At 35.1% G+C, this 12,968-nt stretch overlaps 2 protein-coding genes and 2 long non-coding RNA genes across 4 annotated transcripts; 3 read left to right on the top strand and 1 right to left on the bottom strand.

Moving 5' to 3' along the window:
- The first annotated feature begins 59 nt into the window (after window positions 1–59).
- LOC145968532 (uncharacterized) lies at window positions 60–1,381 on the top strand. The gene is made up of 2 exons (XR_014437776.1): window positions 60–387; window positions 887–1,381. It is a non-coding gene; the product is annotated as an uncharacterized LOC145968532 (long non-coding RNA).
- A 2,323-nt stretch (window positions 1,382–3,704) lies between these two features.
- Window positions 3,705–4,265, bottom strand: LOC145968378 (uncharacterized). Its single transcript, XM_083093777.1, has one exon. It carries the CDS (start codon window positions 4,263–4,265, stop codon window positions 3,705–3,707), a length of 561 nt encoding a protein of 186 aa, XP_082949903.1.
- A 1,129-nt stretch (window positions 4,266–5,394) lies between these two features.
- Window positions 5,395–6,537, top strand: LOC145968674 (uncharacterized). Its single transcript, XM_083094331.1, has 2 exons — window positions 5,395–5,584; window positions 5,699–6,537. Exon 2 carries the CDS (start codon window positions 5,708–5,710, stop codon window positions 6,506–6,508), a length of 801 nt encoding a protein of 266 aa, XP_082950457.1. The 5' UTR covers window positions 5,395–5,584; window positions 5,699–5,707; the 3' UTR covers window positions 6,509–6,537.
- A 1,257-nt stretch (window positions 6,538–7,794) lies between these two features.
- LOC145967991 (uncharacterized) lies at window positions 7,795–9,163 on the top strand. Its single transcript, XR_014437631.1, has 3 exons — window positions 7,795–7,911; window positions 7,987–8,344; window positions 8,414–9,163. It is a non-coding gene; the product is annotated as an uncharacterized LOC145967991 (long non-coding RNA).
- The last annotated feature ends 3,805 nt before the right edge of the window (window positions 9,164–12,968 follow it).

Raw genomic sequence — 12,968 nt, 5'->3', positions numbered from 1 at the left:
TAGAGAAGAATAATCGAATACGATTGGTCAACTCTTACGACACCCGACTTACGACAGCTATTGTATAACCGGCTTAAGCCGTACCAGCGTACGGCGTAAAGGAACTTGGCCAATCACAGGCTTTAACGCCCGTTTCGTTACGTCAGCATAAACATCGACTATGGCTGCTTTCACATGGAGAGTAACTTGCCTACGCGTAACTTACGCCAAACTCATCAACCAATCACATCGTTTTAGTTATCATACGTAAATTCACCTAGTTATTTAACGTAATACCGATACGCTAAATTCAATTTTTTGCGTAAGCCGTCGAAAGTCGCATATAGGCAACATCAGTCAGATCAGTGTATTTGCGCGATTTGCACTGAAAAAATGAACCATATTCGGGTAAGAACAAATTTTAACAAATTTTATATAAAATAAAAATTATCCATTCAATTTAGATGTAATTCATCGCTTGCACAATATAACGAAATAATTTTAAGGTTATCTCTGGTTAAAATTATTTTCAGAATCTCTCATAACAATTTTTTAGATTTCTTTTTTTGAACATTTCTGAAAGATGTGTCAATTCATATAGAAAATCTTAAAATTTTCTGAGAAAGTTTTAGAATTTTTATACAAATTGACGCATCTTTCAAAAATGTTCAGAAAAAGGAATCTAAAAACTGTTCTGAGAAATTCTGAAAATAATATTCACCAAGTAAACCTTAAAATTATTTCGTTATATTGTTCAAGCAATGAATTATGTCTAATTGTAAGTATTGAATGAATATCTTATGGCCCAACGTGTCCAATAATTACTCTGTCATTTGCATGCTGGACGAGTTTGAGCAACCTGTTGTGGCTTATGTATCTTTACTTACATATTTCTTTTTTAATACAGCACAAATGTGGATACTGTGGATGAATTTTTAAATTTACCACAAACTTTGCTGAGCACGAGTGCTTCAAAGATTATATGGAAGAAATAGATCACATCAATGTTGACGAAAACTATGTCGTGACAATAGATATGATTACTATACATATCTTTTCACTCACTCATTTCACTCTATTAAATAAATTAAATAATATAATTATTTAACAGTTAAAAACAATGCAACAGTTGACAAAAAAGAAAATTTAAACGAACTCTTAATCGAAGCAGTTAGAAGCAAACCTGGCTTATATGATCTTCGTGTACCTGCTTTAGAGAGGACAACGTTACGCAAAAAAGCATTATATTATTTTCTTAGTGATAGAATGCAATATATAAAATATTGAAAAAACTTTATATTATATTATATGTATGACAGAATAATATATAATATTTTAATTACATTAAGATATATTAAAAATGTATAAATATTTATATTAAAATAAATTTTTATTTAAATTATATATGTAATCCATTATTCCATTATATATATACATACTTCATATGTTACTTTTTGTTATTTTTTAATTGTTCAATGAGAAATAATATACTTGAAATATATAAACAACTATATAATATTATACAATGAGAAATGATATACTTGGAATATATAATACTATATAAAACATTAAACTTATACATATTAGATTTACATTTTTAAAATTAAATTATTTAGTAACACTTATCGTTTACCGAAGTTCTGTATGTACCTCTTAAAATAATAAAAATTAGAATATTTTATTTTTAATTAGTTAATCAAAATTAATAATTGTTATTACTAGCACTTTTGAGTATTTGATCGCGGAACTATATGTGTGAAACCTGTTAAAATATTATTTTCATTTATTTATTTATATATTTTCTTATTTATTTATTATTATTTATTATTTACATACTTTTTATTTATACACGCTGCACCTCATCCATTTACTTCACCGTACATTACGTTTAACCGTATGATTACGCACATTTTTAAGTACCTAATTCACATGGCGCGTATTTAGCAATACGCCTAAATAATAATAACCAATAGAAAATCGATTTTAGTATTTCTGCTATGTTCTACAACAGAAAGTCTAATCTTTATTGGTTAAATTTGTTACGCTTTACGCGAAATTTAACGTAATACACTCCATGTGAAAGGGCTTTTTTTAAATGGCGTAAGTTCTGGCATATTACTAGAATACGCAAGGTACGTAGCAGTACGCGCGTACGCAAGTTACGCTCCATGTGAAAGCAGCCTAAGGCGTCGGTTTTTCACATAGACCTTACAGATATGGACTGGCAATACATATCAGACTGTGTCCGGAGGAGGTTAGAGAGAGAAACATACTTTTTGGTACTTCTCTTTCTACAAGTGTCCGTACAAGTGTCCGGACACTTGTAGAAAGAGAAGTACTAAAAAGTATGTTTCTCTCTCTAACCTCCTCCGGACACTGCTTCTCTACAGAAACTATAGGCAATTGCCAGTCCATATCTGTAAGGTCTATGGTTTTTCACAACTTCGGACGTTCAAAATAATACTCAAAAAAGGACCTAAAATGGACGTCATTTTCTCTACTCTTCCAAATTATTGTTGAAATAAACATCAAAAATTCATAAACTCAGAAAAAAGTTTATATTTAATTATGTATAATTGTGTAGATATAATTATGTATGGATTTTGACCTAATTTAATCATATATAAAAAATTATTCTTTATTATACATAAATAAATCGCATTATGCATCCTATAAAACATATAAATTTTTTGGCCCAACAAAATTAAATAATATAATAAAATAATATAATTTATCTATTTCATATAAAACTACATAAAATTCATGTAAAAATTTTATTTATATTTATAAATAGGTAATTTAAAAAAATGTAAAGTGCAACAAGCAAGTTTAAATAGATACCGGATTATTTTCGTTTATTCGCCGGACATTTATTTGTCAGATTTATAAAATTAATTTAATATCTGAAGCTCCTGCAATGAGATCAGAAATTAAATTGAACAATATATCTTTAATTTTATTTATTACCCTTTGCAAACTTTATATAATTCTCATAACTAAAACTTAAATACGAGAAAGATAGCGCATCGCACGTCGCGTAGCGGTAAACGAACGAACTAATACATCCTTGTGTGCTCGTGCGAAACTTTGACATCCAAATTGGATATCTTGTGGACGTCCAAATATTGGCCGTTAACGGATGTCTTGAATCGGATGTATGATAAACGTTCATTTCATGTCCATGGACGTGCAGATGTAAAATGGACATAAAATGAACGTCCAGAAAATGTTCTATGCTATCTGGGTATACTCACCCGCAAAAAAAAACGGGTCACTAAATTTTAACACAACTTTTTCACATTTTCAAATAGCGATAAATCAGCAAAAAATCATCGTATCGAGATGAAACAAAGCTCAAATTAAATTATAAGGCAGCCCTTAAAATTATAAGGCAGCCATTCTGCTCAGGCCCATAGTCGCAGTTGCTCTTCTTCTTCTTCTTCTTCTATTTTGGCACTGGGCTATTTTAATCTTTGCCCATGCTGCCAGATATCTTCGTCCAACTCTGCGATTCGGTGAGAAGGAAGCTCAGTCCAGCCAATCAAACGCCACTTATGCAGCTATATGAGCACCTCGGTCTTCCGAAGGAAGGACAAAATAGGGTTTATAATTTTTACTGATGGATTCTTCAAAATCTCAAAGGTATTATAGGGAGGGGGAGAACCCAAGGCCCTCCCAATCAAGTGCGTCAGTTGCGTCCGGTGTTTTTCAAGCAGTGGGCAGGATCACAAAACATGGTCGATGTCTTGTCGGGGCGAACCGCATGGACAATCCGGTCGTCTGACCAAACCACACCTGTGAAGGCTGTAATTCAGATTGTAGTGGTTAGATCTAATTCTACTTATGGTTGCAATTTCCATTCGACTAAGATCCAATTTATCAAACCATGGTTTTCTCGCGAAGGGCGAATAAAGACCAAAGTACTGTGCTCCTCTGATTTCAGATTGAGCCAGTAAATAATTTTCGACCACGGCAAAATGTTTTTCCCGTACTGTCGAGTAAAGGTCAGTATGGGGAGGAAGATAGTCAATCGCTTCTCCACTTCGAGCAGCCTCTCTTGCCAGGAAGTCCGCTGTCTCGTTACCCAAAATACCCACATGCGAAGGAACCCAGACAATAATGATATCTAAATTTTGCAGAAAAGCTGACCTCAACTTGTTTTTCAGCACCAATGTCAGATATGAAAGATCTCTGCCCAGCGAAGCGTTGGACAGAATCTCCACAACGCTGCGGGAATCCGTAAATATCGAGGCTTTTTTGATTCCTCTTTCTAAGATACAGTCCATTGCACAAATAATGGCGATGCTTTCAGCTGAAAAAATCGAGAAGCAGCCATTAAGCTTATATTTCTTCTGTAACGGGATGTCAGGAGAGTAATAAGCTGCGCCAAGATGCGGAAACGAGTCGGACTTTGATGCATCTGTATAGAAGGAGCATCTGTCCTCGATAAGACATGAAAAATGTGCAAGGAAGACAAGCTGAGGAATAGCTGCGGACGTAATTTCTTCAACTAAATGTGGGGGGGTATAGTCGGTCTTCGGAGTAAAAGTGGAAGTTTCATAGGAAAATAAATATAGCGGAATCCTGGTGAAGGCCGCGATTCTGGATTTATAGTCTCTCGCAAAACGGAAGGCTCGATAGAGAGGGAATCTGTTTGACAGATTGGTTTGAAAACCAGACTCAAAGTGAGAGAAATGCAAATTTTGGAGATTATTAATCAGAATGCTAGGCCTGGTAGCATAGCACTTGATCAAGAATTTCTGAGCCAAGTAATCAGATCTAAACCGGGCCGGACCGATACCTGATTCTGCATAAACAACATTGCACGGTGTGGATCCTCTGAAGCCAATACAATATCTCAAGGCCCTGCGGGACACGCGCTCAAACCGCTCCGTATGGCTCTTATTATGAAATGGGAAAAGAAAAGAAGCATAATCCGACGTCCCCCCAATCAGTGCTCTGTATATGTCTAGCAGGGTCCTGGGGTCAGACCCCCACCAAACCCCCCTCGCAGTTGCTCGAATGGGAATTGAACCTATTCAAACGACTGCGACTACGATTAGAGAGCCTCTAGGAGAGAGAGGCGACAACCGGGTCACGTGACCAGGTGCTCCGTGATTGGCTGACATAATCATGTACAAATTTTAGACATTGCGACGCCAATGCAGAGAGTTGTGAGATTAGTATGTTAGCAATCGCATATTTAGACGTGCATTTGGATGTATATTAACCTATTTATGAAATCCGAGGTAAGTGTTCGCTAACAAAAATTATGAATAAATATTATAATTTAAAAAAATGTATATTTAAACCTTTATTTACATACTGCATATGCTTACTGTTAGTGCTGTACAAAAATAAATATTACAATCGCAGTATTAAATTAACAATGCACAATTCGCTTTTTTTAGGTACATTATTGTTCTATCACAGGCAGAATTATCACTTGCCATGCCATCGAATTGCACCGCATACAAGTGTTCAAACAACAGCGATCAAGGTTTTGCCTTGTTTCGATATCCCCATGATGAAGCATTAAAACAAAAATGGGTTACTGCGGTCGGACGAGGCAAAGATTGGTCACCTAACAGTTCTCAAAAACTTTGTGAGATTAGTAACAATACACACTATACTTTCACTTTATTCGTCAGAAGATGAACAAATGTAACAATATAATTTAATGGTGGACCCAAAGCAAATTTTTGATTTTCTCCCATAGATACATTTTATGCCTTCGGACATTGAATTTGTTGCTGGGCGCAAACAAGTGAAAGCCGGAGCCTTTCCCTCTCGTTTTTGTACGTATACTACAGAGAATCGAGAACATCCAAGAAAAAAACAGACATCCAGAAGTGAGCCTTATCGGCGTCAGGATTCTGTTGGAAGTAACAAGCAAGGAAAATTAAAACAAATAAATCATTGTGATCATACATACGATGCATTGGATCAGCGAACGCCTTTATCAGTTATTAATACAAACAACGGGATGACATACCCAAGGAAAAGGCAAGGATTCTCTGTTCAACATCAGTGTGGTTGTGTGCAATCTTCCAAACCATTAACTAAGGAAGAAATACAAAGTACAACAAAGAGTCAGGAAATTGTAGAAGAACCAGATAAATTGCAGTCGATAGTTGAAGATGAGAATTCACTGCAACACTTTCTTGATGAAAATAAACAATTGCGGAGCGAAATGAAGCAAACGGTGGAAGAAGTATTAAAAATAACCAAAAAGACTGATGCCAGTATTAATGTAAATTTTGACGAACATTATACAGAAGAATATAGAAAGTTGTGCGAAGAAAATTCCGAATTAAAACAACAGCTTAAAATTCTAAGCGAACGTGTACAACTTACGGACATCGTGTTAACTGAGGATCAATTACAAATTTTAAAAAATGGAAATAGTAAAGGTTTAAAATGGTCCAAAGAAACAATTGTAAAAGCACTGAACTTGCGTTTTATTTGCGGCAGTACAGGCTACAATTATGTTAGAGAAGCACTAACAGTAAGCATATGCAGTATGTAAATAAAGGTTTAAATATACATTTTTTTAAATTATAATATTTATTCATAATTTTTGTTAGTGAACACTTCCCTCGGATTTCGTAAATAGGTTAATATACATCCAAATGCACGTCTAAATATGCGATTGCTAACATGCTAACCTCACAACTCTCTGCATTGGCGTCGCAATGTCTAAAATTTGTACATGATTATGCCAGCCAATCACGGAACACCTGGTCACGTGACCCGGATTCTGTCGCTCGTTGATCAAATGGGCGTAAAGACACGTCCGACCTCCTCCCACATACATCCCTATCTTTCTCTGGAGGCCTGCCCCGGCCCTATCTTAGGGTCCATCCGCCATTGCTATTTGGTACAGTGGGGATTTTAGTATATACTAGAGGGATCTTGGGGGATGTGGTCACTCTACGGCGTTGTGCTCGTCGGTGCCGTTTCATACAGAAGGCCAGTCGGAAGCCAGCATGCACGCGAATACCTCCACCGGCACTTATTTGGTCAGCGAGCGACCTTTCAGGGATTCTCCGTGGCAATCGGCATTGCATCCATCGTGAGTGAGATACCAACATCGCTCTGGAGTCGCATATCACTGTGTTAAAAAGCAGCATTAGGTGTGAGGTCTGGATAGCTCAGTGGTCTAGAGCAGTTGCCCGGAAAGCGAAAGACTCGGGTTCGATTCCCGATCCAGCCACTTGCGCCTCACATATTTTTCTAGTCTGCGAATATTGATTTCTAGCAATTATTCGTTAGGCTGAAAAATGTGTGAATGCTCTCTCCACAGGATATGCGTCAATGCCGTTGCCACGGATGAATTCTATCGCTCGTTGATCAAATGGGCGTAAAGACACGTTCGACCTCCTCCCACATATATCCCTATCTTTCTCTTGTCGCCTCTCTCTCCTAGAGGCTCTCTAATTACGACTGTTTTGCAACCGAAATTATCACTTCAAGCGACCATCGATACGACTGTACGACTGAATTGTAGATACACTCGAGAGTCATTGGGCGGAATTCATAGATGTTGCTCGAAACTTGTCTTAAGCATAGTCTTGGCAAAGACGGTCTCAAGATCGAAAAACCATCTTAAGATAGCTTCACATGCATAGATAAATCTTAAGAACACGAGTTTGAGCTTAAGATCATCTTGACGAAGTCTGTGCTTAAGAATACATCTTCGGTAATGCTCGGGATTCCAAGCTTTTTGACCAATCATGATAAAGATCTACAAGAATTTATATGAAAACGCTGCATAACACGACGAGATGTCCCGTGTGTCATTGTACAAGGTATATACACGTGTTCTATTTCTCTGAAATACGAGTGCCGTTGAAACAAGAAATTTGTAAAATTTGTATTTGTCTTTGGGCCAGATGCAGCGAGTGTGGAATTATTAATGGTTGCGCCGAGGTAATTGAATTTAATACTTTTATATATTTTTTATCAAGTAAATTGTGTTAACTAATTTATTTTATTTTATTGTAGTACTCGGCAGATGATGTCAAAAGTAATCACACAGTCGAGTTCAGTCTTAGCTGATCGCGAAAGGATTGGAAAGCGACCGACTACCGTTTTTTTATGAAAATGTAAAAATCAATGGTGTCTTTCAGACTTTCCCGAGAAAGTCTTACCGATCCTTCACCAGTAAGAAATTTTGGTAAAAATTTAATTTTATCAAAATTATACACGCACAAAATACGTTAAACGTAAAAAAGCAGTATAATTTTGATAAAATTAAATTTTTACCAAAATTTCTTACTGGTGAAGGATCGGTAAGACTTTCTCGGGAAAGTCTGAAAGACACCATTGATTATTTCAGATTTAAAAGAAATATATAAGATATGTAAGTATTCTTTTTATTAGATATTTACATAATGTAATGATTTATAAACTTTTTTATTTTATTTTATAGGAGAACAATTATTTCTCAGATGAGGATCTAGAGGTTCTCGCATCCTGAACGCAATGAGCGATGAACGATATCTAATGAGAGCTCTGTATTTTTGGACATTACATCGTCACGATGGAAAAAGCAGAACTCTCATTGGATATATCGCTCATCGCGTCCAGTGTGCGAGGGTCATTAGATCTCAATGGATCTTGCAAGACAACAAACGTATGGAAATGTAAAATAGAGGATATTGTTCGTAAATTACTGGAATAAATCACGAACTACGTTCTGCCTAACAATAAAACCATCAGCAGGCTGCCAATGAGGATCATTATGATGCAATTCTTCGACATTTTCATTTTCAATTGCATCGTCATCTGGTTCTTCTGGCAGAATATCTTTAAATTGTAAGGATAAATTTTGCAAAACTGCACAAGCTGATACAACTGCTGTACATGTTATTAGTTTTAAAGATAATCCTCTAGCTAAGCAAGGAAATCGTCTCTTCCAAACTCCAAACGTTCTCTCCACAACCATTCTCGTTCGTGATTGAATTTGATTATATCTGTATATAATGAAATATAGATATTATTTATTATATACTCTTATTATACATATAATATTAGATTTTTAACGACGTACAATTATATACTTATTTAAATTTAAATTAAACAACAATTAAATTTAGGTTTCTGCAAAATTAACCATAGAAAGATAGAAATTGGGCAATAAGAGAACAACGCAGTTATTAGTTCACGCGCTAATAACCGCGTTCTCTCATTATCCAATTTTTATCTTTCTATGATTATTTAAATTTATTTAAATAAATTTATTTAAAATTACTCTCTTTACCTCTGTTCTTCTTCAGTCTGTGGGTTTCTAAAGGGTGTCAAGAGAAATGGGAGATAAGGATATCCTGCATCCCCAACCAACATTCCTGTCAATTCGCGTTGTTGATATCACACAAAAACTCGAGAATTTTGGAAGATGTGTTGACTTCCAGGCCATTCTGGGAAAAGGTCCAAAAATTCCATTCGTGGTCCCACAATAGCCTTTTACAGAAAGAGAATATTTGAAAAATATTTTAAAAAACTTGATTTTAAAAAACTTTTTTTTAAAAAACTTGATTTGCATTACTATGTTTTTCGCACCCTCATATACAGCGTGATTCAAAATAACCCCAGTGTCCTTGAAATGACACATTCTTGAATCAATTCTAAGACGATTTTTCCTTTGGCAAAATTTCGTCCGAAGCTTAGTTTTTGAATTATTAAAGAAAGTAGTTAACGTACGACGGGTCGGATACAAGAGGCAGGCAAGGGTGGCGCGATTCACTGTCAGACGCGGGTGCTTACGCGGAGCGCCTGCTGCGATCAGCTGGCTACTATACACATACAGACACACATGCGAACACATACATTCTCTCTCTGTCTGTCTGTCTGTCTCTCTCTCTCTCTCCCTCCCTCTCTCTCTCTCTTTCATTCGCTCACTCACCTGTAATTTTTTTTTTTTACGAAAGAGGGGAAAATGCATTTTATGCATACCCACCGGTCGATCCAGTGAGTTATGTGGGACTCGAGTACCAAGTCGAATTACCAACTCGGTACTCCCTACCCACTAAAAGCCCCTCTCTTTTCACGAATTTCCTTTGACACACTGTCCCTCTGACTTCCCGAGATCTGTTTTCACATAACGTCAAAAAATAGTTATCATTACCTTGTTCGATGACTTTTGATGTATTGCTGTAATTGCTTGAAGGAGAAATTTCCGAATTTTCCAATAGATCGTACGTTCTCAAATTTAACGTAGATATCACGTTGCAAAAGACAAGAAATCCACACTAAATTATTAACTGAAAGTTTTTCTTCTTTCATGAACTGTATTCTTTTATAAACTTTAACGTAATCACATTTATTTACTCACTCGATGAGACGAGAAATTTACTAATGACTCTATCACTATTAATCACTGTCGAATAATGACTGTTGGCGATTAAAAATCACTCGATGAAAGAAACACGCGCGGACACGTTACTACACGACGCGACGACGCGACGACGCGACAATGCGACGATAATTATTCGGCGACTGCAAGCAGTGTTTTGTCATGGTAGATTGCGGTAGGTTAAGGTACTACTGGCGCTATCGAACGCGATCATGTGTTCGATTGAAGAATGCGGTAAACATAATAAACATTTAACATATTAATATTATTATTATCATGAATGTGTGTGATATCCATACATCGTATGATATCTATTTAAAAATTAATTAGATTAAATAAGTGTTTTTAAAATATTTATTACTTTTACTATTATCATATAAAATATTATTAAATATTTATTTAACTATTTTATCTATTTATTTATTTATTTATCTATTTCACCTATTTATTTTTAACTATTTATTATCAATGACCGATTTTCGATCATTGATAATAAATAGTTAAAAATAAATCAGTAACGTGTTAAAAATAAATCAGTAACGTGTCCGCGCGTGTTTCTTTCATCGAGTGATTTTTAATCGCCAACAGTTATTATTCGACAGTGATTAATAGTGATTAGTGATAGAGTCATTAGTAAATTTCTCATCTCATCGAGTGAGTAAATAAATGTGATTACGTTAAAGTTTATAAAAGAATACAGTTCATGAAAGAAGAAAAACTTTCAGTTAATAATTTAGTGCGGATTTCTTGTCTTTTGCAACGTGATATCTACGTTAAATTTGAGAACGTACGATCTATCAGAAAATTCGGAAATTTCTCCTTCAAGCAATTACAGCAATACATCAAAAGTCATCGAACAAGGTAATGATTACTATTTTTTGACGTTATGTGAAAACAGATCTCGGGAAGTCAGAGGGACAGTGTGTCAAAGGAAATTCGTGAAAAGAGAGGGGTTTTTAGTGGGTAGGGAGTACCGAGTTATTAATTCGACTTGGTATCGAGTCCCACATAACTCACTGGATCGACCGGTGGGTATGCATAAAATGCATTTTCCCCTCTCTCGTAAAAAAAAAAAAAAATTACAGGTGAGTGAGCGAATGAAAGAGAGAGAGAGGGAGAGAGAGACAGACAGACAGACAGACAGAGAGAGAATGTATGTGTTCGCATGTGTGTCTGTATGTGTATAGCGACCAGCTGATCGCAGCAGGCGCCCCTCGTAATCACCCGCGTCTGACGATGAATCGCGCCACTCTTGCCTGCCTCTTGTATCCGACCCGTCATACGTTAACTACTTCCTTTAATAATTCAAAAACTAAGCTTCGGACGAAATTTTGCCAAAGGAAAAATCGTCTTAGAATTGATTCAAGAATGTGTCATTTCAAGGACACTGGGGTTATTTTGAATTACCCTGTATATTATTCAGTTTCATGTATTTACCTGGCATTCAAAGAAAAATATCCTTTTCTGTTTCTGTATGTTTCAGCAAGTCCTCCAAAATTGTTACCTACTAGTCTTACATCCCAGATAACACAAACACTTTCTATAAACATTCTATAAATATTTGTCGAGAATATTAGAATATTCTTACAATGTACTAGAAGATGTTTTATAAATGTACACAGAATGTTGAAATAAGACCAATTTAAATATTCCAGGTAAGGTTAAAAAAATATTCTTTATCATATTCCAAGAATATTCAGAGAAGATATTTAGAACAATCTAAATCAATATTTATGGAATATTTCAGAACTAATTTAATATTCTAAATATTTATGCAAATACATATATGTTGATAGAAAGGAAATAAAAATGAGAGCAACAAAATAGGTTTCATCATATACAGGGTGTTTCATTTTAATCCGACCAGTCGAATATCTCGAAAACCAAGCCCGGGAGAGAAAAATATTTCAGACAAAAGTTGTTTGGTTTCGAGGGGGCCATAAGATGGTATCATTGGTTTGACCTTGAAGAGTCATTTGAAGGTCACGTGAAGGTCACTTCAATTTTTTTAAATGGAACACCCTATATATTTTTGCACACTCTTGTAGCTTATCTCGAGAGCTTTCCAAAACACTATCATTAAGTACCTTTTCATTAAGTACTTTTTGAGTTATGAGGATTGAAATAATTTCTTAATTTTACATAAACCGTAAAATATCTTGTAAAATATTCACTTTTCGATTATCTTACCTTAATACTTTTATGTACAAAATAATGAGAGGAATCAATTGGTGTAAAAAAAACACATAGTTGTTTTTAAGAAAAAATATGGAATTGTTAATTGCAAATTACATATATTTTCTTCAAAACAACTATGTGTTTTCTTTACACCAATTGATTCCTCTCATTATTTTGTACGTAAAAGTATTAAGGATGAGATAAGATAATCGAAAAATGAATATTTTACTAGATATTTTACGGTTTATGTAGAATTAAGAAATTATTTCAAGCCTCATAACTCAAAAAGTACTTAACGAAAAGGTACTTAATTATAGTGTTTTGGAAAGCTCTCGATGTCAGCTACAAGAATGTGCAAAAATATATAGGATATTCCATTTAAGAAATTTAAGGTGACCTTTATGTGACCTTCAAATGACTGTTCAAGGTCAAATCATTGTCACCATCTTATGGC

The sequence above is a fragment of the Camponotus vicinus genome, unplaced genomic scaffold (genome assembly GCF_025532165.1).
Source record: "Camponotus vicinus isolate PSW18456_S1 unplaced genomic scaffold, iyCamVici1.0 SCAF_3, whole genome shotgun sequence".
NCBI lineage: Eukaryota > Metazoa > Arthropoda > Insecta > Hymenoptera > Formicidae > Camponotus > Camponotus vicinus.
This window is presented reverse-complemented; position numbering and strand designations above follow the sequence as displayed.